The sequence below is a fragment of the Nomia melanderi genome, chromosome 8 (assembly GCF_051020985.1).
Source record: "Nomia melanderi isolate GNS246 chromosome 8, iyNomMela1, whole genome shotgun sequence".
In the NCBI taxonomy this organism is placed as follows: Eukaryota; Metazoa; Arthropoda; class Insecta; order Hymenoptera; family Halictidae; genus Nomia; species Nomia melanderi.
Genome location: NC_135006.1, coordinates 11,910,427 through 11,936,914, shown reverse-complemented (window position 1 = coordinate 11,936,914; position 26,488 = coordinate 11,910,427). Strand labels below are relative to the sequence as shown.

General features: G+C 42.4%; 3 protein-coding genes across 10 annotated transcripts in view; 2 read left to right on the top strand and 1 right to left on the bottom strand.

The window, feature by feature from the left end:
- Positions 1–26,488, bottom strand: part of LOC143174758 (uncharacterized) — a 124,175-nt gene that overhangs the window by 88,506 nt on the left and 9,181 nt on the right. The gene's annotated exons all lie outside the window — the stretch shown is intronic.
- On the top strand, positions 1,174–15,540 carry LOC116427357 (uncharacterized). The gene is made up of 5 exons (XM_076369851.1): positions 1,174–1,529; positions 8,889–9,210; positions 11,687–11,920; positions 13,159–13,394; positions 13,855–15,540. The coding sequence occupies exons 1-5, from the start codon at positions 1,475–1,477 to the stop codon at positions 14,079–14,081; spliced, it is 1,074 nt and encodes a 357-aa protein (XP_076225966.1). The 5' UTR covers positions 1,174–1,474; the 3' UTR covers positions 14,082–15,540.
- LOC116427466 (uncharacterized) overlaps positions 22,792–26,488 on the top strand; it is a 38,675-nt gene continuing 34,978 nt past the window's right edge. The window contains exons 1-3 of one of the 8 annotated variants that reach the window (XM_031977859.2): positions 22,837–22,931; positions 24,315–24,378; positions 24,512–24,847. In XM_031977859.2, the coding sequence (XP_031833719.1) occupies positions 24,754–24,847 (94 nt within the window). In that variant the 5' untranslated portion in view covers positions 22,837–22,931; positions 24,315–24,378; positions 24,512–24,753. Of the gene's footprint in view, positions 22,932–23,894; positions 24,379–24,496; positions 24,848–26,488 lie in introns of those variants that run through there. The other 7 variants (XM_031977856.2, XM_031977857.2, XM_031977860.2 and 4 more) reach the window with 7 other exon arrangements.

Below are 26,488 nucleotides of genomic sequence, written 5' to 3'. Positions count from 1 at the left end.
CGTGCGAAATGTCCCTGAATCTTAATCCCTGGATGTACTCTAGCATTAATCTCGATGTTAAGACGTAGAATTCGAATCTCAGTATTAACTTCATCTCAGTAACGAAACATAAATATTACTCAATTCTTATGAATTCAAATGAAATACTACTTTTCCGATATCAATTGTTATAGAGCAAAGGTGGACATGGAATATGCACCGAATTTTTCCTCTTTCCCAATAAATTATTAATGACAAATTTGTGGTATCGATCACAATTCAGAAATAAATCATAGGACAAAGAGTTAATGTTAATCGTCATATACAAGAAACTTCAAACCGTATGAGATATCAAAATTCCTTCAATCCGAAGACAGATCTCGACGAAAAACGTTTCACCCATAAATTGAAATAAAAATTCTTTAATGTTCACCGTACGCAACCCCTTGCCTAACGACTGACACTCGCAACAAGGACTTCCAGATTAGTTAAACAAAAATCGACATTAATTGCAATCGTATCAAAGTGGAAGAATATTTTGCTAGTTTCAATGTTTCGAATGTACTTCGAATAAACGAGACGTTTCTTATTATCCATATATATCATTGCTAATAAAATTAGTCAGTCAAGCTCAGTAGCAAAGATCGTACAACAAGGGGTTAAAAGCGTGTAACACGGAGAAGACAGAGAAACTTGCACACGATGGGAGTTTCAAAGACAAAAACGAGACGTTTCTCATTATCCATATATATCATTGCTAATAAAATTAGTCAGTCAAGCTCAGTAGCAAAGATCGTACAACAAGGGGTTAAAAGCGTGTAACACGGAGAAGACAGGGAAACTTGCACACGATGGGAGTTTCAAAGACAAAAACGAGATGTTTCTCATTATCCATATACATTATTGCTAATAAAATTAGTCAGTCAAGCTCAGTAGCAAAGATCGTACAAGGGGTTAAAAGCGTGTAACACGGAGAAGACAGGGAAACTTGCACACGATGGGAGTTTCAAAGACAACAGCGTTGCATCGGAAGCTAAACTCGCAGCGGAATAATGTACACCTGGCCGAGCTGGCTGCTCGTTGCGCTCGCCGGAGTACACGCACGTTGGTAACAGGATCAGGCCGGCGGGAGAAGGCAGGAGCGAGGGAAAAGTAGGAGACTCGTTGCTGATACCTTTCTCCAAAGATGTGCGATCGACATCAGTTTCTTTCGTTCCTCTGTGGCATACGCCGCCGCCGCGAAGGAATCGACGTCCGGGTGATCGGCTTGTAGCGTGCATTATCAGCGACAATAAATGACTTCTTCCTCGGCTGATTTTCCGCGTTACATAGACCGGTAGACGAGTTCCGATTTCTTCGGCCGCCCAGTGTTTCCTGACTTTCGCGGTGAAACTCGCGGCGGTTTATGGTGTCTGGCGACGACTCGATGCCGACAGTAGAGTTTCATCGTTCCCCGTAGAAATTCGTTGAATCTTTCATATAAATCTCGAAGACCATGGAGAAAGTCGATCGAGTCGGCAGCCAGGAAAAGGAAGAAGCGGATCTGTCAGGTCAGTGCACCTCTTACACGGATTAGCCCAGATTTCCCGAATGCAACTGTTCTCACGCGATTTCGAGCATAAGGAACACAGGGTTCGTGAACTTCGCGATAAACATTTGCCGAATGTTTATAGAAATCCGTGGATTTGTAGCTCGAGCGTCGAGAATGGTGTACGATCGTGAAATTCCGACTGCGTTGGCGATCTTTGGAAAATCGGGTTACGATTCGCTGCGGACTCTTGCTTCGCGATGTCGGTGAATCGTTGCCAGTTGTTTTATTTACGACACGATCGAAATGTTTATTAGTTCGTAGGTTTCACGCATTCGAGGTGGTCGCGTGCGATAGATGGATACGTAGGAAACACGCGATCCAATTTCAAGGTCTGCTCTAACGTTAATTGTAAGTCAAAATGATTTCGATTCCCTTGTACCGCAGTTATTGCTATCTTAGAAGCAGCGAATCTTCGAAGTGATCTTGAAAATAAAGTTTCACTTGAATACTATAATGAATGTCCGAAGAAACTGAAAATAATCCATTGTTACAATTTTTATCGGGATTAGAAATCGATATTAAATACTCGGTAGTTCTAGCGTTAACACTAGGCTTCGATCGCGTCAATTCGACGCACATGGAATTTTATAAATGTTAGTTAATTATACGAATGTATCTATTTATAAATCCATTTATAAATCCCTAATTTCCGAGATCTAAATGCACGAACCTCGATTTCTCTGGAAACGACAGAACAAATGAACGATAAACGTCCGTAAAATGACATACACGCGGGTCGAGCGGTTTCTGGAATCTGTGTGATTGTGATTGCAGAATTCTAGGGTGGCCGTTGATTCGCTATGACGGTGACACAAGTGTTTCGCCCTTTTCTGGAGTGAAAATTTCTTTAAGCGCACCGCGCGCACACTTTTCTTGTTAGGAGTAAATAAGCTTGATCCGCCGCTTCAAAGTGAAACGCTTATTCGAGGAAGACGAGTTTAGCCGACCGAGAAACGGACAGTTGTGCCTCGCTGCTGTGCCCTGCAGTGTTTAGTTTTTAAATGGATTTCATAGCACCGACGATGTGCATGCGTAAATATTTGAATATTGCCCTTTACAGATCGTAACATCGAAGATGAATCAAAACGGCCAGTTCGACGATGAAACACAGACTGCACGAAGTGAGAACTATGAAGTTCCCGATTCGTGCTAATAACATCTATAATGATATTCAAATTAGAATCAATTAGAATCGCCATAGCGTTCACTTCGTGCGGTCTTTCTTTTTCTTTTAACTATCGAATGCGAGCAATCGCTGTGTAACGTACGAAGTATCTGTTCTAACGCGTACCCGACATCACCTCTCCATTGGAATTAATGGTAATTATCGATTAGACGATTTTTGGAACGATTCCCCGATGTCCACGGAATTCCGTGCAACGGCGAAGATCTCCGAAGGCGATTTATTCCGCGCGAATCGCTGGGCTCTCGGATGATTTCTGGCATTAAGATACATAGGGAACGTTTTATTCATCCTTGATGTCGTTGACACTGTTTCGACGAAGAAGTGAAAGACACGGAGGACGAGCCAGCACGCCTACTTTTACTTGGAAACAAGTTTGGCGTGCGTCGGCCACCCGATTCCAGCGTACTCGCCTGAAACCCGTTTACTTGTCCGCCGATCATTTTTATACGCGCACGGAGGATGGCCGGTCAAGAGTAGAGAGACAAAGGAAAGAAAACCAGGCACCGCCCGGCTGGCTCTTCTAAGATCGCGAAGGACGTTCGCAGGAAGGTTTCGTAACGGCCTGAAATTCCGCACGCCGTTGGAAATTGTACATTCGTGTCGGAATACATATCTCGTGGGGGATATTACGGACGACGATTTCACTTTACGTGATTTTTCTTTGAATATTCTAACGATACGCGACGATTCTTGATGCAATAATTTTTTTTGATAGTTATAGTCAATTGCGAGTTGGTGTTGGTAATAATATTACTATTGGTATTGCTGTTGCTATTGCTGTTGATACTATTTTTGATATTTCTGTTGTTATTGTTGTTTCTACTATTCTTGCTATTTCTACTGTTACTGTTATTGCTATTACTACTGTTAGTGTTATTGCTACTATTCTTGATATTTGTATTGTTACTGTTATTGCTACTATTCTTGATATTTGTATTAGTTTTATTGCTACTATTGCTGCTATTTCTATTGTTACTGTTATTGCTATTACTACTGTTAGTGTTATTGCTACTATTCTTGATATTTGTATTGTTACTGTTATTGCTACTATTCTTGATATTTCTATTACTGTTATTGCCACTATTCCTGCTATTTTTATTATTACTGTTATTGCTACTATTCCTGCTATTTCTATTGTTACTGCTACTACTACTGCTACTGCTAGTGCTACTGCTACTGCTACTGCTCATGCCACCACTACCGCTACTGTCACTGCCACTGCTAACAATAATACCATCAATAACATGCAACACTATATTTACTAGCTCTTAACACGTCCCGTGCCACGGAAACTTCGGTTATCTCTCACTTATCAACAGTATTGATGTTTTCAATATAATAATAAATTATATTCAAACTTTTGGTAATTTTTACATATTTCGATATCGTTTCTTTGTCTTCACTACTTTGTAACGTATACCGTTACCATGTGTCCATTTAAAATATTTTCTTACAAAATTCGGCGTACCATATGTGGTACACGTGGCACTAAGCGTGTTAAATTATAAAATACAAATCTACCAACGACAATACGAACGCATTTCACTTCGATGGTTCTAATGATTCATATATAGCTCATTAATTAACGATTCGATGTACAGGTCGACCGTTTAACGATTCCATCATCGCGACAGCGATATTTCTCTCAAACCGGTGTCCAATTCGAAAATCATCCGTACGGTTGGCAACGAGCGAGCACCCATCGGTCATCGTCTAGTTTCGCGTTTCTAGGTTCTAAGCATTGCACCGGCTAATGAAAGTGCGAATAGAAACGCGGCGACCTCGGCTCACTTTCCTCTTGACGCTCGAGAGCTTCGAATGCAGCTCGTGTAGTACGTACTTACCGTCCGCGTGCAGTTTCGAAAATGGCCGAACGAATCGAGCCGCGCGCCGATGCATCGCTCTCGCCGAAATAAAACTAATGTCCGCCGGACGCGACACGTTTTTCGTACGGTGAAAGCAGACGGGACGCCTTTTACGCAACACGCGCGGTGACATAACGCGCCGATGATCTAACTTTCTACCGCGCGTGTTTAGAAACCGAACGGCCCCGAAATAGTTTTGGCAATCGGTTTTATCCTTTACGATTCTGGGTAAAGGGGACTGGGTGTCTCTCATAGAGCAACGCCATCATTTCTCGAAGAAATTAAGAATTTGGAAGAAAAAGGAAAGAATTTGGTGCTTATTCTATGTCTACGTTTATTTCAAAGACTGAAGATTGATAATAGACCAGAGATATTTGTTGCTTCATCCTTAATCATTTAGTAGAAACAGAAAAGAATTTGATGCTTATTCTATGTCTACGTTTATTTCAAAGACTAAAGATCGATAATAGACTAGAAATAGTTCATTCACATCGATAACAAACAAACAACATTTGAATTTCTTTAATTCAATCCTAAATTTTCACTCAAATAGTTTTGGCAATCGGTTTTATCCTTTAGGATGCTGGGTAAAGGGGACTGGGAGTCTCATAGAGCAACGCCATCACTTTTCGACGAACGTGTTCGATCAATCCAATTGGCGCTAGAGAAATCCGATTATAACAATTACAACAATTATAATTTGTCAGACAACTGACGTTGAATGACAATGTTCAATGGCGTATATAAATAGATAATAATCTAACCTAATGATCGCAATGCCAAAAGAGAAATGAACGTTCCTTTCTATCTTTGCTACGAAACATAAAACTCTGAAGTTTTTCGTGGCAGTCAACGTGTTAATTCATTACCAATGAATAGTCGAAACTGTATTTCAATTTTTGAAAACGAGCATAGTTTCAAGGTGTTTTAACACTAACACTACCGAACAGTTGAATTGACTTTTCTAAAATTCTCTATAGAAACTGGAAAAGTGCGTACATTGTGACTTCAATTGATTTACAATTCTGTTTGCGTATTGCTAAATCAATTTCGCTAGTAATTTCTCAGAGACACTTGTTATTTTTTTAATAATCATAAAAGGAAGAAATCAAGAATAGGTCATTTTGACCCGTCTGGTAGTTTTAGTGTTAACTATCTCGACGTTGGAGAGACGAATGCGGAAATCGTTGCAAACGTAGATAATATTGATATAATGTTAATTATTGTATTACGCGTGATTTTTCTTTATATCACCTTTGTATATCGTTAACATTCCATTAGATAGCGATGCGTATTTGTAATAATCAAACATATCAACTACAATTAAATCGTTCGAGTGCTACTTACGTATCGGTTCGGAAACTGAATTATTATTTTCTACTTTGACACACAAAAATTGTAAATAATAAAATTGTAATGACAAAAATAAAAATAAATAACTAGAAAAGCTAGCACTTTTAGACAGTCTAACGGAGAACCGCGATTGCGCCGCTCGGAGCTCAAAGGGTTGAATCTCGTAGCCACAGATCGAAGTGAACGAAAAACAATTTTATAAAATAGAACGGCTGTAACTAAAATCCAGTATCCTCTGTTGATCCGTCGTCGACGTAAAATCGTGTTTGTTCACACTGCTCGGAGGAACGTAGTTCCAAGGTAGCTGACTTCGAATGATTCTCCGACAGAGCCTCGCAATCTCTTTTAATAGCAATCGCACGTGGAATCGGCGTTAAATCTATTTTTTATCTTGCACCGCGCGGTTAGGAGGCAACAATGTAGCCGCATACGTTGATGATCCGTCACGCCTCGTTACGATCATCTGTCGAGATACCGTACAAAGTGAGGCAGCTCTCCGTCAGGCCATGACTGCTTTTCGTTATCTAAAGAAAACTCGCGTCACCTGTAATACCATATCCACTGAATGACACAATCCCCCATCGAACGCCAACCACCCCTTGTCATCGCGGGCAAGCCTATCCCATCATCCCCTATGGACTCTACTGACCTTGACTGACCAACACTGAATTCGTTTTCATCAAAAGCAGTGTTAACCCTTGGCGGGCGAAGATGCTTTGAAATATGCAAAACCTTCAGCACACGAAGCTGAATTATACATCAAACGCTTAATTGATATAAAAAAAGGAAACTTCGCGATGATCTCTTGCTGTTCGAGTAACTAAATCGTTTGTCTACAACTCAGTCTTCCAAATACGAAAATTTCATCTCGGAATGTCGACAGTCGTCCGCAAAGGGTTAATAATTGCAAAAAGAAATCAGAAGTGGGTCGTTTCGATCCGCCTGGTAAGTTTAGTGTTAAAAACCTCCGGTTAATGTCTTGGTCTCCTTCCTCGTTCCTATGTCAACTGCGGCGCGTGTTGGTTCGGGAAGTGAGATGACATGTGCGCAAAAGTCCCGTCACACTGTAGAGGCACCTTTATTCGTGGCACGTCCAATGCACAGATGTATCCACTTTCGATGGCTCTGAATACCAAATGGATTTCGTCGTATCTGATCGCGGGATCACCCACACGCCGTACGTGCTACGCGCGCGGGCTTGTTTTACAAATCCCCTGGTCGTCAGCTGCCACTGGGCATCATTGCTGAAAACGTCCAGCGCGATGATTCATGCGACCGTAATTGCCATTGCATCGATTCGAAACGGGAGCGATGGGAATATCGCGTTAACTCCTGACAAGCTGGTATACTTTCTTACGCGAAATAGAATTCAATAAGGGCACCTTTTTGATCAGAACACGCCATTTTGATGAGACTTATGTGAAATATTATTTTTTTTTCTCTTATCAGCGAACAGCCAACGGGGCGACAAGTTCAGGGTTGAAAGTATACTTGATAATTTCTGTGAAACGGGAGCGTAGAGAATAAATTCTTTTTCAGCTGTTCGTTTCGAAATGGATAATTTAGATTTCTTTTGTATGCACCGTAGTTTCAGGAATGTGTAAAATATATACTCAGTTCTCAACTTTGAGGAGTCCTTTCATCCTTTCAAAGTGGATATTAGCTGATAAAGTACGTGTCGGATATTTTCTTGAAAACTACGTCTCACATAAGTTTTTAAAATCGACGTGTGCTGGTTAAAAGAGCCCCATATAAGTTACCAGTTCCCTTGTAAGGAAACAATAGAAATACCATTAACTCCTCGCAACAATATACTTTTCCATTGGAACTGAAAAATAGAAATAAGTTTCCACGTTTTTTCTTCCAGAATTATTCAAATAACAAGAAGAATCGCTTTAGAAAACTTTACTAAGCCGATGGTAGTCTTCAACGCTAGAACCACCGGACGGATCAAAATGATCTATTCCTGATTCCTTTTCGCGATTACTACAAGCTTTTTTGGGAAGCTATTAAAGAAAGTAGCTTGGAAATACGCAAACTGAATTATGAATCACTGAAAGTCCCAATAGATGCACTCGTAAAGTTTCTATAGAGGAATTTCGAAAAGTCTGTTTCAGTGTTCTGAATCCAACGTGCAACGAAATGTTTTCTCTATGTAAGATCGAGAGATAAAAATCTGTCGAGTAGAATACAGAAAATACGATTATTCGATCCTCTTTCTCAGCTCCTTCGCGATCTAATTATCCTAGTCGACGATGTTCGTGTGACGTATTGAAAATTTTCGGGACAAATTCCACGTTCAGCCCATGACGCAGCCATAGAGCATAGACCAAGGTTACTCCATAGACAAAGGTTACTCCCCAAAAGTAGTATATAAGGAACCCGAATTTATAGCGAAACTATTTTCTACATCTTTTTCCCGCGGAACAAGTGTGAAATAGTATATACAATCAAATCTATTCTTGTGCGGTAGATAGGGACCGCATAAAAGAAACCGCACAAAAAGAAATGTTCAGAAATTTACGAAATAGCGAGAAAGTGCTTTCAAACAGAATAAATAGTTAAATTACACATGGAATCATTTAAAAAGAATTTAATTTCTCATACATGGAGAAATGTTCACAACGCACGTAATTCACTGCTACTCGTAGTCCAAAACGCGCATCTACTTGTGATGAACTGGTTCAAAGTCGCTTTCGTCACTTGAAAAACAACAGCACCGTTGGAATTCATATACCGCATAAAAGAAATCGCGCAAAAATAGGTTTGACTGTATTATACGTGACATTTGCGTCGAGTTCGAGCTACCGATCAATTTCCCATAGATCCCTCGATCGAAAGGAATCAGTAGAAAGCTGTCGGAGAACAGCGGCGCGTGTTTGCTTGCTTTACACATTGGAAGTTCTTTTTTTAGAGGTCGTCGAGGCGAGACTGCAAACGCTCCTCAAAGATGGGCCAAACACTTTCATGGACTTTAAGTGGCTGCGGCCGGAATTGCCTGCCTTCTTCGACGAGAAGAGGTTCCTCCTCGGCCAGCGGATGTTTTACAATAATGTTTTCACGATGATGATTGCCAAACTTTCGGGCCTGTTATCCTTGTTCGCGGTACCGTCGATCAGGAACGTTTTAATGTTCACCAGACAGAGCGGCACGCCGTGCGCCGCGTTTCATAGATACGTGGCCACCATCTTTCACACGTGGGTCTGGTACGGGAAGAGACCTGGAACAGCGCACGAGTAAGTAAATCGAGAAAAATAGAATTTTTAAACGTTAATCCTCCTGTTTATCGAACAAAGTATCCGGGACACTGCAGTGAAATTGAATAAAACGATGACTTTACTTCATTCGAAGAACTAGACCTTCAACCCCTTGCCCTATGATTTATTTTTCAACGATAATAATTATTGAAAACAGAAAAATTCTAAGCATATTCTATGTCTACGTTTGCCCTGCAATGGAATCGTTGATAACAGAAGAATAAGATTTAATTATAATTCAAAGTAATCGAGTAATCTTTATGTTTGTCGAATTCTATTTAAAATTTTCGCTACGAGTCTCACGCGTTACTGTAAGGTAAGGGGTTGACACTGTTACCATCGAATTTTCGAATTCCTTATAAGAACTAAAAGAGTACATTCCTTAAGATTCGAGGAACCTGTTATGCACCCGTAATTCGATAATTTCTCACAGAAGCATTCTGATGATTTTAGCAATTGTAAAATAGAGATTTTCGAACACATCGACCCGTCTGGTGGCTCTAGTGTCAAAGAAATTTACGTGTACGCGAATAGAGGCTGCTCGATTATTGTATATCAATGTTAACGTTGAGATATCAGGAGTTCTTTTCTTCGATTTATTTAGCAGTCGATCGTAAACTGTTTGGAGATGAAGCTTGTGTAACATCCTCGAGTATTTTCGCAGAGAAACGAATGAATGTTTCTTTTTCTTGAAAATGGGACGTCGTGCGTGTTATCCTTTGTTATTAATAACAAATACACCGTGATTTCCCGATTATTTCCTCTGTCCAACGGATTCACGATATTTCGAGGAAGTCTTCGATCGTTCGTTTCGTCGGGCCGAGGTAAAAGTGCGGCGGAAAGCGAAGACGGGGCTCGGCGAAATGTCCTGCGTGACGGAAATACACGGTTGAGGAGGATCGATGGATCATTGGCATTCGGGGAATCGTCGGGCGCGTGCAGCTTCGGTATTTTAATCGATTTATCTTTGCTGAATACATTCCCGGGTTCACGCACCACTGAATAAATATTATTCCGAGTCTGGGAAATCCCGAATGGCCGCGGCTCGCGCGAGATCCGCGATCACTTCGCCGAAGAAGCTTTCCTCCGCCGGTGGAATCAACAGGAAGCTGGTAATGTTCCGTCGAAAATGAAACAACGCCGTCGATGCGTCTCTTTCTTCGCGAAACTTGCGACGAATAACGTTCGCTTCAAGATGAAAAACGTTCTACGGATGAAACGTTGGTTTGCAGTTCAATCGATCTTCAAGCTTATTAACACTACAGCTACCAGACAAGTCAGAATGACCTATTCCTGATTTCTTCTTTTACAATCATTTAGGAGATACAAGCGTTGAGGGGAATCACGTTGATGTGCGAACTAAAATATAAGCCGATGAAAATCTCAATAAATACACAAGGGAAGTTGATTTGACTGCTTTGTAGTTCTGTTTTTCGGTAGACTTTTCGATTGCGAGTGCTTAACAAACGGTGATCTATGAAATTTGCGTTGATTTGTGGTTTCGTTTGAACCCTTTGCGGACGAATGTTGTTGCGACGAGATGAAACGTTTACATTTGAAAGACTAAGTCGCGGACAACTGATTTAATTACTCGGACAGCAAGAGATTAGCATGTAGTTTCTGTTTGTGCTATTATTTAAGCAATTATTATAGAATTTAGCTTCATCCGTTGAAGGTTTCGTACATTTCAGAGAATCTTCGTCAGCAAAGGGTTAGAGGTACAAAGTTTTGCAACTGAGAACGTACGTTAATTAGGAGCGGTAAAGTGTTAAGGTAATGATCGATGAAAAATAGTTCTTAAATGGAATACGAATAAGATATATTGAACAGAATACTTAATTCAATGGAAACGCGTTTTTATTCATCATTTCAATCCGACTTTCGAAAGAATGGCACGTATAACGGCACGATAAAGATCGAAGGAAACGGCTCCTCGAGAACGCTGATATCTTAGCAAAACCGAGATTGATCGTTCCAGTCGATAATTGAATATCATTTCATTAATTCGTATTAAATAACAATCTCGTTTCATCGGGAGAAAATTGATTTCTTAGCAGACAACGATCTTTGGTCATTATTGCCAAACGATGAGATACAATGAAAACTTCGTTAACCCCTCGTCCTATGATCGTTCTCGCAACTGTGCTTGATAAAATTGCCTCATCTTTAATAATTTAGTAGAAACAGAAAAGAATTTGATGCTTATTCTATGTCTACGTTTATTTCAAAGACTAAAGATCGATAATAGGCCGGTAATGTTTCATTCACATCGAAAACAAACAAACAACATTTGAATTTCTTTAATTCAATCCAAAATTTTCATCACCAGTCTAACAAGATGTTACAAGCGAAAGGGTTAAAAGCGAACGAACGAATAAATGAAATTTTCATTCAAGAGAAGTAATCTTCTGCTTATTCCTTCGAGTTTTTATTGAACCGTTTCCTTTTCTCGCAGGTTCCTCGACTCATTGAAGATCGTCCGGAAAAAACACTGCGTGGCGTTTCGCAGAACCTCGGAGGCGGGTCTCAGCCGTGTCACGCAACTGGATATGGCGTTGGCTCAGTTCGGATTCATGGGATTCACCCTTCTGGCCGGCGACTATCTTGGGGTGAACAGCAGTTCCGAGGAACTCGACGGACTGATTCACTTCTGGCACGTCGTCGGCAGCATGCTCGGAATGGAAGACAAGTCCGTAGCAAGAAAAAGTTAATTTTGGTACCCTCCGTCCATTGTCCATTCCGTTTATTATTGGACCGACGACAATGGCGTCTGGACCGCGGATAACTCCGCGGACGCGAATTTTCGTTGATCGCCTTTCTCGATACTGGAATCGGCGCAGAAACTGCCTCATCGTGGACTCGTAACGTAATAAAATCTTCGAAATGCTTCCATGAATTCGAAAAATTCAATCGTTTCTTTTTCTACTTTCTCACCAGCTTTTGGAGCTTCTCACGTGCTTTGGATCTCACGTACTAGACTCGTGAAGATTTTCAACATGATTCAACAAATATATATATTACTCAGTTCATTCGAATTCAAAGTAAACATTCCTCTGTAATCAAGTATTATACTTAAAAGGAAATATAGGCATAACGTACGCTTAGAATTCTTCTCTTTTTCCAATAAATTATTAACGACAAGGTAGTTCTATCGGTCAGAGTTGAGAAAGAAATCATAGGCCAAGGGGTTAAATATTGGGAACGTCATTGGAGAGATTAACCTACGTTGGAACAGTGCAAAGCGTTGAAATAATCGCTGCACGAACATTCCGTGACAATTTTATACTGTTCTTGGTCTATAGTAGTAGAATTTAGTCTTGCGTAGTGTTTCTCTTTTTATTATTCGGAAGCTCCGTCGTGCTTCGCGAGAAGATCGGTTCGTCGTGAAGGATTACGGATCTCTTGGACGAAATTGTCCTCGTACGCGCGGATCGTTACTCTCCGAGCAACCTAATACGTTACGAGACATCATAAACTGGGATTCTTGGACACAGGAATATATACACGTCTGTCGTGGCCATGGGTTATTTCGATAGTTAGCACGCAGCCTGATTTCCAGGAACCGCGGGCAAATGTTCACAAAGGAAAATCGGGAAATGGGACGTTTTGTGCGCGTGACGTTGGACAATTCTTCGAAAGAACTCTCGTATTCGACGTCTCAAAAAGACACTCTCATTCTCAGTGTATAATTTCAAAATTTCGTGCATCAATGTCGCCGACAACTCGATTCGAAACGATGATTTCCTCTGATTCCGGACGTCACGGCAAACGTCGAACTTTATGAGCGCATTTGCGGAAGTTAAGCTCGAAAAATTTGTTTAGTCTGTTCGGAAGTTTTCCCAGGTCCCAAATGAAATAACAACTCCCATCGAGTCTTATTAAATCTCGAACTAAAGTTGAAGAAATAATGAACTTCATTTCACGCAGATACAACCTTTGCACCGGAAACATCGAAGAGACCCGCGCTCTTTGCAGACGCGTACTGGACGAGGTTTTCCTCCCGTGTCTCGCCACCGAGAACAAAGATTTCGACAAGATGAGCCGAACCATGCTCGAGGGTCTCTGGCCGGTGAACCCGTTCATAGATCCAAACGCGTTCATCGCGTTCACGCTCACATTGGCGTCCTCGAGCGCCACGAACAACAACCATTCGTTGAAAATAGGTAATCAGGAACTGTGCACACAGTTGTATAATTCCATTTAAAATATGCAATGACTACAATTTAATCATAATGCGATAACAATGTACACTTGACCCTCGATTTACGCGGACTAAATGTAAAATGTAACACTATTTGCGCAGTAGTTTTTCACGCAATTTGAATTTAGTAACAGCGAATAAGATATACTTTTGTCTTCTAAAATGTCGTTGTTATTATCTCTTTTGTTAAACTATGTGAAATAATGTATTTCTAAAACTTATACCAGCTTTTCTCTTCAGTATTTCGTTTTCTCTTGTACCGACGGGCTCTATTTACGTTCGCATAAAACGAACCTACGTGGAACGGATTTTCGCGTAAATCAGGGGTCAAGTGTAATTATGATATAAGCACAGTGTAATAATAATATAATTACAAGATACAATGACCTGAACATAATCTAAAGACGAAAAATCGTTTTCAGACACGTCACACCTGTCCTGGTACGCAAGATTAATCTTGAATATGCAATTAATGGTGCACAAATACCTGTTGCCGCCCACGTACTGGTGGTCCTTTCTGTTCCGAGCGTATCTGAACAGTCAGATGCGACTGGCCGTCTACTTAACGAAGCATCTGCCGTTTTTGGCGTTCTGGAGTTACGGTATAAAGAACTCTTACGTGGACATATACAAATACCGAGTGATTTGAGCCTCGAAATCACGCGAAGCGTCGTCGCGTCGTTCTCAGTTATGGTCGCGGTTGTTCCATTCATCGGGACCGCGCGAGAAATGCTTGCGCAAACATGGCGGTCACGTTCCAATGGCACACGGAAGAAAGGACGTGGGAATTGTTTCGGTTGACAGAGAAATTTAACACGTTTCTTGCCTGTTCCGTTGGTGTTACGTTCATTTGTTACGTTTGTTTGTTACGTTTACGGAGTAAAACGCTTAATTTAGGGCAGGCCTGTCCGACAGACCTTTTCGCGGGCGAAAGCAGCTTCGGTGGCTCATAGGCAGAACTTTAGAGGAACTACACTTGTTTTGGTGTCTGCGCGTTAAGATTTTAACATACTGATTGCCACGAAAACCTTCAGAGTTTCGTGTATTGATTATTCTTTTGTAGCAAAGATAAAGAACAGCAGTTATTTATTAATTGGTATCGAAATGCTTACGTCAGACCGTCATCCAATTATTCACGCTATTAAACATTCTCATTCGACATTAGGTATCTGACAAATTAACATTGTTTTCAAGCGATTTGAATGCTCCGGTCATCGGTGACCACCGTGGCAGTCAACGTGTTAACACGTTAACCACGTCAGTCACCGATGACTGACGCTTCTGAGTTACTTGGAAACAATCGTAACATGCAAGATAACCGATGTCGAATGAAAATGTTTAATAACGTAACGAAGTTGAGAATAATGTACTGCAACGATTGCAATGGCAAATAATTAATAATTGTTCCTACTTTTCTTCGCTACAACAGAATAACTATATGAAAAAACAGTTGAGATTTTCGTGGCGCTTAGCGTGTTAAGACAAGGGATCAGTATTCATACTTACAAAGTATTATGCAAAACAGCCACCTTTGCCTGCAATGGGGTTACGGTTAGTAAAGTAGCTGGACAAGCCTGATTTAGGGGATAAGGATCGACGACGTTTTGTTCGTACTTCAGTACCTGCGAGGATCATCGAACCGTTAATGCGTGGAAACCGGCGTAGCGTTTAAGTGAACCATTGTCGAAAAGATTCGGGATCGACGAGAAACGGATGAAAGACTTTTTACTTCATTCGTACTCGACGGATGATGTTCGAGCTATTATGGAGTCAAGGAGAATGGGAGCTGTATATTATTCTATATTTAACGTCTCGGCTCGGGGGACAGGCAAAATGGCGAAAGTACGAGTCTCGACCGAGAAATGAGTTGCTCTTGAAATACTATTCCCATCGAGCTCAACAAATACAATTCGTCATCTCCGTTTTAATTTTCAGTTTCCTTCATACAATCGATTCCGAGTTTTCGCTAATTACTTTGTAATATCCGCGGAAACATTGTACAGTACGGCGAGCTCTAGAATTCAGCGTGCTACGGTCAAGCGAGCGCATCATGTACATAAACTGTTCTCCCGACAATAAATTATTAATCGTACACGCTCTCTTTATTCGACAAGTCTCTAGTGAACTTGGTTTTAGAGGAAAGACAACGACCCATCGTCGGCGCGGCGTTCACGTCGTTCACCGAGGGCCGAACCTTAAAACCGCGAGAACGATCGAATAAAAAAAAAAGGCGTACAATTTCCACAAGAGGCTGCATTATCTCTCGCGCCATGGCGTCTGGTGAGTGTACCGCCGACAGGGAAATCCGGAAGATTGGTCGAACGGGTATCGTAAACCTGTTCACGAACTCTTTCGCGCGTTCAGCACGGACGTTTACATTATCCGCGAACCGGCTGCTCCGCGCAACTGGAGATCGTTCGAATAAAACGATTTCAAAACGGCCGTTCGCGCAATAAACGATCCGGCCTGACGAAAGGCATTCTCAAATGATGACACGGCCGGCTAGTTAAATTTAAAAAATGATCCACTCCCCCGCTCTCTCGCCGTCGACGAGATTTCTCTCGTCTCGCCCCGTAGCTGAACAGTTCGAAGAATTCTGCCAATTCCCGGCGTTGCGATGTCACGATATCAGCGGTATTCGATGCAAACCGGATTATGTTCGATATAAATTAGTCCTTTTGAAGATTAATCGTCGCGGATACTCGTCCGCATGCCGCGTCTGAAACTATTCGAATACCAAGTCCGATTCGGCCGACGAGAACGTTCGTAGGTTTAATTAAAAGATCGTCGTTAACCGAATTATAAGGTCGGCGTCTCAAACGAATCGAACGACCGTCGCAGAAGCTTTGCATGCAGGGGCAATTAACCTTGGATTCTACATGCGACATCGTGACAACCCGATAAACATCGGGACACATGTATTCCGCGACGTAAAGCAACGCTGCGACGCGAATAACGCGCGAACAATATGGCTCGGTGAATCGAGTTCCCTTTTTTGCTTCCTGTTCCTTTTTTTTTAACGAGCGAACCGCCGCGCCGCTAATGGAATCGTGCGTAGAAAGCACCAATGCCTCGTCCACCACAATTACGGTCACGAGGTAACGACGCAATTGCGGCTCAGCCTCGGGAAAAATATGTTTTTCCTCCGTTTCCAACGTCCGGTCGAAATTGTTCCCAATGGACGCGCGTCACGCTGCCACGTTCCGCCATCTTGTTCCCCTCCGACCGTTAAATCGGATAGCGAACAGTACACGTCGAGAAGATAATTTCTTAATCTTGGAATATTTGAAATATCTACAACGGAATCTAACGACGAAACGAAAAGGAAAGTTTCAACCCGTGGATTAAAATAAAATATTTGATAGTGGAAAACTCGAATGGATAATTAAAAATAGAAATTGAACTGAACGACACTTCCACAGTGTGTAGGCCTAACGTTAATGTCGAGTAACTTCCTAACGTTCGAATTTCACAGATTATAAGACATTTTTCAGTGAAACGAACGATGAACCGAAAAATTCAGATAAACGATTAACACGTTCACTACCGTTTGTTTCAGTGACGATCTTTTCAATTATAATATTTTATCCAATTCGATGAATCTGAACAAACTACTGAAACAAATTAAACTAAAACGAGTCATTGAATCCCTAAATGTAATTTCGTAGCTTATAACTTTAACTAACTATAACTATAGGATTAATTCCATTTTCTTTGTATAAAATGTAGGATTGCAGCCGTCACGTGTTAAAAGTAAGAAATTAGAAGATAAAAGCTTCGGCAGTATACACGGCTAACGTAACTCTTGCCGAACGAGTTTCTAATGTTCGAATTCGACCGCTCAGAAGATATTTTCAGGTGAAACGACCCGGGAGCAGGTAGCACGATCACCGACGCCGAATAACCGTTGAATGTCGAGCAACGGGAGCAGCCGGAGGAGTAACGTGGTATTCAAAAGGAAGGAAAGGTTACCCTGCAACTGTGGATGGGAGGTGAGATTCGGTTACGGTGTCGCGGTCACGCTGGCCATCTTCGAGGCTAAACGATTCTTCATGTTGGTCCTGGAGATATTCGCCGAGTGGCAGATCATTCGGTTCGCGGGCGGCTTAAGACCCGTCATACTCACCTTGGTGAACGTCAGCATGGGTCTGCCGACTGCTTTAATCACCGTTCGCACCATACGCGCGTGAGTACCCATCCGAAACGATCGTTCGATATTTCATTGAAAAACGAGGCATTTACAACAGCCAAAAGCACCGACGAAAATATTCAGCGAACAACAAAGTTTATCCCTAATCGAAAATATAGACCGAATATTTTCAGTTGTTTTCGCGTCGTTCTCCTATATCAAGCGCGCCAATAAATAATTCACCGTTCTCACGGAATTTCGCGTTTATTCCGAGACATCTCGATGGTCTCGCGAAGAAGAGGAACGCGCGTTATTTGTCTCGTTTTATCCTGCGCTATTTTTACTGTACAGGGAATCGGTAACGGATTCTGCGCTCTTCGCTGCCTCGCGACGTTCTTGAAACCGTGGCGGATTGTTTATTTGTGCACACTTACTATGTACTTACTTCCTCGTTAAGTTTCATCAACTGTTCAGACGGAAGGTGCCGCGGTGCTGCGCGGTGACCAGACGGGCGCTGAGATGCTTGCTGATAGCAATTGCGATCTGCGCAATAATGAACGCGGCGACGTTAGCCTCTATCGGGTATCACATTAGCGTCAGGCGGGAGACGTTGATCGGCATTTTCAACGATTCGATGCGGCTGTACGTGTCCGCCGCGTCGTACAAGTACGCGATCGACGAGATACAGTTCATCTTCCAGTGCTGCGGCCACACCTCCTACGCAGATTGGTTCCGCTTTGACTGGCAGGTGAATCCACGATTCAGCAAGGGTAACCCGCAACACGGTACAAAACACGTGAAAATGGAAGAACCCTTCTGGCTTGCGCGGTTTGCCCGGCGAAGTCTTGCGGAATGATCGTTTTTATACCAAAAGCTTGGGTTTTCTTGCTTGTCGACGACAGGGTGAATCGGATCGACACGAAAATCCAGTTTACATTCGTTTCATCGCAAATCATATCTTTCTGTCGTTCCTTATTTGCAAGAGGAAAGTTAAAAAGTCATTTTTATTTTGTATTATTAACCCTTAACGGCCGAAAGCCCTCGCTACGGGGACGTAGAGAGAAATTTAGTTTTCATTTCATTTATTTATCATTATTGTAGTTTTCTTTATCGAATATTGCAACTTATTACATCATTGGTCTGTTGATCACGCACTGACAAAAAATATTTACCGTAATATAACGTCTTATGGGCGGGTATTATAAAACAGCTCTCGGCCGTTAAGAGTTAATGTTTCACTGCCTGAGTGTCAAACAGAAAGTGAGTCTATATGATGGTATTTAAAAGCTGTGTTTTAAGTCAACTTCTCTTCCGCAACACTAAAGGAACGGTCAAATGGTCGGTTTTAAAGTTTGAGTTAAAATTCTCCGTTTGTCTTCGTTCATTTCAAGATGAAATCAATTCTATATTATCCGATTGATCAGTTTCCCAATGTTTGTCCTTCCTTCTGTTTCTGTTTCCAATAAGGAACATTTACTTTATTTTATAACTAGTTAATCAACTAGTTACAGTAGGCATAGGTATATACAAAGTACCAGTACGTTCAATGTTAAAATTTGACAGTCGATTCGATCGTTCCGTGAACTTCCCGGGCGAACGGCGCGAAACGTTTCAAAAAACGTGTTGCTCGGTTAGGGCGTGGATTACGCGTCGCGCGAGGAAATGGCGGTGCAAAACCGGATATCCGACGAAGAGTACCGGGACCGTGGCGTCCCGTTCAGCTGTTGCGACTTGCGCGCGATGGCGCCGTGCAGGCACACGGAGATCCAAAAGGACGACGTGAAGACGATCAACGCGAACGGATGCGCCGGGGTTGTCAGCCCTGTGCTTCTTAGGATCGTGATCGTCGCCTATGTTATGACGAGCACGCTCGTGATCATTCAGATCTTCTTGGCCTTTCTGCTTACGAAGGTAAACGTTACACATTAACCCTTTGCACTCGCGGGCTACTCTCAGTCACCGCACGATTTGATGTTGGAAAGTCATACAGTTCGATATTTAATATTAAGCTTCGTATGTTGCATGAAAATATAAAATATAAACAGCTTCGTTCCTTAACACGTTCAATGCCACATATGGTACACGTTAATTTTTGTAACAAAATATTTTTGAAGGACACATGGTCAAGAATAGCTGTATACGTTACAAAGCACCGAAAACATCAAGAAACGATATCAATATATATAGAATTTTAAAAAACTTGAATATAACGTAATATTTTATTTAAAAAATCAATACAGTTCATAAGCAAAATATGACTGAAATTTCCGTGGCACGGATCGTGTTAACCCTCTATAGGCAGAATCTTCTCCCGCGAATATAAAAGAATCTGTATAATGTAAAATGGACAAATATCAAGCTGTAAATACGGATTAACGATGTATTCAATAGTTTTAATGATTATATTAAATTTAATAATTATAGAGTATAAAAGTTTAAGTCAATTAATTCATTTTATTCACCACTTAGTAAAATAAAATAAATCAACAAGATGCCAATATATTGATGACTTTAATCCTTCGACTCTCAGTCACCATTTTATTTGATATAACAAAGTTCAAGGTGTTATATATAGTATTAAGTTTCGTGTAATGCATCAGTATGTGAAACATTTACATAAAACAGCTTTGTTTCTTAATTTACGTATGTTTTCTCATCTTTCTCGTCGGAAAGCGTCGAATGTTTCTAGTGGAAAGCTTCCGAGTGCAAAGGGTTAAAGTCACACGGACCTATAAATTCATTCAGTTTCTAAGCTGAAACGAAAGTCTCAGCATTTTTCGACCGAATTGTTGGGAAAACCCGTGGCACTCGAACGATTAAAGATTTTCGTAACATCGCGCGATCGTTTCCATTAATTCCTATCTCTCGTCGTTTCAGATCATTCGCGGTCTGTCGTACGGACCGTGCCGGCTGTATCGTCCCCCGGAGGCGTTCTCCAACGAGTCCAGCAGCCTGTCGTTGAACAGCACATGGTACATAACAGGACCGAGTTCGCAAACAAACCGCGTCGCGAGAATAGATGTCCCAATAAATCAATCGGGGCTCGGCGTTTTCAATTAAACTCGAATTTCAATGTAAGGGTCGACGATAAGGCGACGTGAGGTCGCCGAGCAACCGATTAGGCCTGCCGCGGTCCCAGTCTCGTCTCGTGCGAGGATACTCGATGTCTAACGGGACGATGCAGGGACCAGCGGAGTCATTCGCTGACTGCTTTGTTTACAGTTTTGATCATTCACACGTAACCGTATCGACGAGCAGCGAATTGAACCGTTTATTTTGAAAGTGGCTGTAATAGATTTCCCAAAAGGATCAAGTTAATCGTTATATTAATTACAATTCCACATAATCATTTTACTCTTTAATAGTTTTTTAATCTTCCTTAAGTGGACTTAAGTCACTTTCTAAATAAACGGTTCAATTAGCATGGCAGATAATATCAGAACATTCTTCAGCCTAGCCATTAGGTGATCAGCTAACGGTACACTTGAGCGGCGCTTACGTTAGTGGGAACCTCGCTTATCCGAACCAGTGATGTATGAACTCCTAACTGAACCTCTATTATCCGAAGTTGCTTAACCACGTAGTTCGGTAGCGTACATAAAAGCTAAGTGTATTAACACGTTCCCAGAAAAATATTAATCGATAATAGAAAAAATGCAAATGTAGCACTGATCATTTCAAGAAATTCGCTATATAGAATGAAACGCTTGACAATGTGACGTATAAATTCGAATGTTATATCGTGTGTCATTTTGAAAGCGACTTAGACAAACGAACACCAATATCCGTCGCCAACGATCAAGCTTCTTTATCGGAACAAATAAAGATCCGAGGGTAGGACAGTTCCATTATCCGAACTGACCAGTCCGCCGACGTGTTCGGATACCCGAGGTCCCGCTGCGCTCCGCTCGCACCCTTGAAAACGGCAACGCGCCCGGCTGATAACGCGTTTTGATCGACGTATCGTTCTGACTTCAGCTCGGAATCGGAGGGACGCGGCTCGAGCAGCGGCAGCACGTCACCGTCGGTCTCGGAGCGGCGATCACTGCGCGGAACAAAGAGGCCCGATAAAGGCCGCGAGAGGAAGATAAAGCGGGTGTCGCCGCCGAGAGCCGCGCGGTCTAAAAATAAGGGGAGAGAAGACGCTGACACGACATCCTCGGCGACGGGATCCTCGCCGGCGAACAGATCCGCGGATCGGGATCGTGGTATCCCAGCCGCAGCGGCGAGGATCAGGCCTAGCGCCCACGAGGAGCACACCGTGCGCAAGAAACTTATTTCGTCCACGGAAATGCGTTAGCGAGGAACGAACGGATCGAGGGGAGGTACAGAAAGAAGAGCTGCCCAAAGGAGATCCGAGCGAAACGATCGACGGCCGTTCGGCCCGCTTCCCTGGACCCCGGAGAGACGTTCCGCGATCGTTCGCCGGGATTTATCGCTGCCTAAAAAAAGAATGAAAGCCGAAGCACGCTCGGGACAGCGGAGACTTCCAGGAGGAACAGCTGGCGAGCACGGCGGCCGGATTACGAACCGAAAACAGGTGTACCCTGTACAAACCTGTCACGGTTATCGCGGAGAAGCGTTACACGGCTGTTCACGGGGATCCGCGGGAAATCGATCGCTTCGGCTGTTAGCCCCCGAGTAACTCTGGATTAGATATTACAACGGTTTCATAGAATTGCTCGAGGAATATCGTCGAAAGTGACGTTCCCTCCAGTCTTCTAATTTCCGGACGCCCAACGTTTCCACCGTGCGATGCAGTACGTTTCCGTTTGAGACGCGATGCTCTAGAAGTGACGTAGCTTTCCACCCCTGGAGAACTGCAGTTTACGCTCTATGTCTTCTAAGCAATGGCGCAACGCCTTATCGCGAGTCTCCTGAAAAATGACGAGTTCCTTTGTCGTTCGTTCGAACTCGCGATGCGTGCACATCCACCGGCGAGGTTCGCGAGACTGCGAATGGTAGAAGAGACCGGCGTCGGTTTTACAGTTTCAGCGTGAAAAATAATGTCGTTCAGTTGGTGACGTAACGGTCAAAGTGTTAATGCGCCCGTTTTCTTTCTTCTTCCAACGGAAAAGTACTATGATGAAGGAACGCGCGTTCGATACCCCGGATCAGGGCGGCGCGAGCTGTGCTCCGCCGACGATAACGGCGAAATACTAATTGTAATGATTAGAGGTAAGCCGCGAGATCGAGGGAGACCCGGTCGTGGTGGGGGATCGTCGAATCTTTGCGTTGGTAATTCAAGATCGCGGACGCGTCGGAACAGTGCGATTCGAGGCATCGCGCGAAACGCATTGCCTTGCTGTCGAAAGTCTCTATATCTTGCGTCTCTTCAGGTTCCTTTTCATTTTTCATTCGTACACGCAGGTTTGTAGAAGCGTCAATCTTACACGAGTATCTCGTGGAATTCTTTTTGCCTTCTCGTTCCTTATCCGATAAGAATTTTCGTTTCGTAGATAGTATTCGAGTCGAGCAACACCGACGGGATTCCAAATTTTCGAAAGCGAAATAAAGTAGGTTCATTTAGTCCGAGCGAAAATAACAATTATTCTTTCTCTGCTCTGCGTTCGTTGGTACGCGATCATTATCACCTCCCTGTCACGGAGTAATACAACGTTTTTGCATATGATCGATGAAAGTCGATAACGGTGATACGAATTCACAACTTCGCGAGATACAATCGCTCGGTGAAACGTATCGTCTACACCTAGATCAAACGCTTTAATTCGCACCCTGAGATAGGAGTACAAAGAAACTTCCGAAATATTGAAAAATTATTATTAACACTACAACTACCAGATGGGTCAAAATCACCCATTCCTCACTTATTCTTTCGTAATAATTGAAAGCATATACATGCTTCTTAGAAAAATAATTAAAATACTTGATTTATCAATATACAAATTAAAATATAACTGACATCTTAATCAACGCACTGCTATGGTTTCTGTAGAAGAATATTTAAAAATCAACTGCTCGGTAGTTCTAGTGTTAACAATTACAATATCCATTTACATATCACTTTTCCCATAGATTTTTCACTAAAATTACCATATACCTTTCAATATTATACAAAATTTGACATCCAAAATACTATCTTCACAAATTCTTATTCGCAACTCCAAAAGCCGATAAAACATTTATATTCGCGAATCGACCGAAAGAAGACACTAAAGATCCATCTAATAACTTCACAATGTAAATAAAATCAAGCATATAATAAAACTCCGAAGCCCCTAAAAATTGATTTCTATTCTCGTCGTGAGAGCGCGCGAACCGCCGAGTCCCCTAAACCCACGCTCGACCGTCTCCGCGAGCGTTCGCCGCGGTCTCGGCCGCGGTCGTGTCGTTTCGGGTGGACTCGGCCGCGGTCGGCCGCATGGGCGCGCGTCCGGTCGGTTTACAAGTCGCAGGGGTCTCAGTCAACGAGCGTTCGCGTCCCAGTGCAGATCGGTCGCGGTGTAAAGTATTATCTTTTTGTCTCCGTATTGGTCCCTCCGCCACTCCGTCGATAGCGTAGCATGTGCCCACCAGTTCACAGTCGCGTGTACGTTTACCTGCCGCATCACCAGCCCCACAATAAACTCGTGTCGTACGGCTACCGTTAGGGTCGCCGGTCACACTGTTCCGTGCTGATACAATTTGTCCACCTCGCGTGCAAACCGCGTGTAACCCGCGTGTGGCCCGTTGTCGCGAAACCGTCTCGATCGGTGTACAGTGAATAGTATGATTTTTTTTTGGATATTCCAGTGAAATCGGTTCGGGATTGCCTGTATCGGGTGGGCGAGTTCGCACGTGGCACGAGAAGTGGTTGGTTAGTGTTCACGGGCGTCGCAACGTCGAGCCACGTATTCCTTCGATCCTATAATATATATATATATATATATATAAATATATATATATATGTACATATATATGTATTTATATATAAGCGCGTGTATCGGCAGCTAGACGATCGGGACGAACGAGGCGGAGATCGAAGGAGGGTAACCCCAACAGCTTCTCTCCCGGTCACCGGACAAGAAGGGAAAAAAAGAGAATCGAGTGAACGGAACGGAAAGATCGGGGACAAGATACGAAATTGCGAGAGCAAACCGTCGAGAGGGACAGAGACCGCGCCGGGGAGGGGGAAAGGAGAGAAAAAGACAGATAGAAATCTCATTTCGACGAGCAACCAGCCACAGGCAAGATGAGCTGCTGCACGAGCGCGCCGATCGTAACCCAAACTTGCGAGACACTGCTGAGCAAGTGCGAGGTGCCGATCATCGACCTCGCTCACATGGGTGAGTGTTTTGTGTCACTTGGCAAATTTTTTTTTTCCCTCCTTTTCCCCATTCTCCTTTACTCGACGCTTTGTTAACGGTCCTCGAGGAGCATGCGCCCTTGTTCGTCGGCCCTTTATGTCATACAGGTACCTTAAGGTATCGTTTTCGTCCAGACTATAGATTGAATGAGTTGTAGAATAGTCTGGTAGCGTAGCTGGAATGTGAATTTCAAAAAGAAATTCGAAATGGTTAAGAAGAATTGAATAAATTGAATGTATTCAGGTTAACCCTCTATGGAAATTTGGTTTCGTGATTATAAGAACATTTATGCAGTGAAATTAATAAATATTAAAATATGAACACGAATTAACGATGTATTCAATAGCTTTAATGATTTTATTAGAATATATTTTGTAACTTTGAAGTTACAATTACGTTGATTATTTAATGTCACCCATAATTTTGCAATGAAAAATTAAATAAATCAATTCAACCTAGTATATTGACGTGACTTCAAAGTCATAAATAGGGGGTTAAAATTCAATTTCATCTCATTCAGTATACATGTAAATGGAGTACGTGAAGTTTCGCTCCGATAATTATAAGATATCTTATTCTTGTGCAGTTTCCAATGTTTGAAATGTAAATGATAGTACAACGCGGGAAACAGTTCGCAACGCGACGTGGGTTTAACTGTCAACCGCGAAACGATCGTGATACCGGTCAGAAGTCAACGTTACGAAATTTGTTACAATCAGATCGCGACGTTTGTCGAAACTGGACCGTGCACACGCGTACGAAACACACGCACACGTGGTGACGCAGATACGACAGCGTGTCGAAGTTAGATGAACGCTTGAATGGCTCAATATGATTCTGCGCGGAAAGTTCACGGTTACATTGCATCGCTGATCGGTACGCGGGGGGGAAAAAAAAGGTTGAATTTCAAATAACGAACGAGCAACTCGCGGTCACGTCGGCGCGGTAAGTCGAACAGGTTTTTGTGACCGTTAAATGCCAACAGGATGAAATCGTGAACTTTGGCTTTATCGTAACGACCGAGTTCGCGCGTTAGTGAATTATTAGCGACGCTTTCTAAATATACGTGTGCGCGCGCGCGCGCATGCAAGCACGCGAGGGATCAAAAACCGTTGCTCTTTGCCGCGTATTTTTAACTTGCGCGGTTATCGCGTGGGAAACGTGATCCTATCCTTTTTGACCGAAGGGTGTTTTCATGTTCGTTTACATTTACCTTTCGTTTTTCTATGCGCACATCACATGGAATCAATACGTCCCGTGTCGCGTGCAGCGTATACGACCCACGCTGAATTTTCCGTTTAGACCGAAAATGAATTCTCATTGAAAAACGATGGACTTTTTAGAAATTTATTGTAGAGTCAAGTATAACCACCTTAATATCATGTATACCGCGTTTATTCGATTTTATTTCATTGCAAAAGCGACCTAATCAAGACCGAAAATGAATTCTCATTGAGAAACGAAGAGCTTTTTAGAAATTTATTGTAGAGTCAAGTGTAGGCACCTTAATATCGTACTGCGTTTATTTAATACAACTGACATGCAATCCCTATAAAAATTGTAACAATAGATTATTTTAACAATGGAATATTCTATGCTTTTAAGGTATCAACAATGACG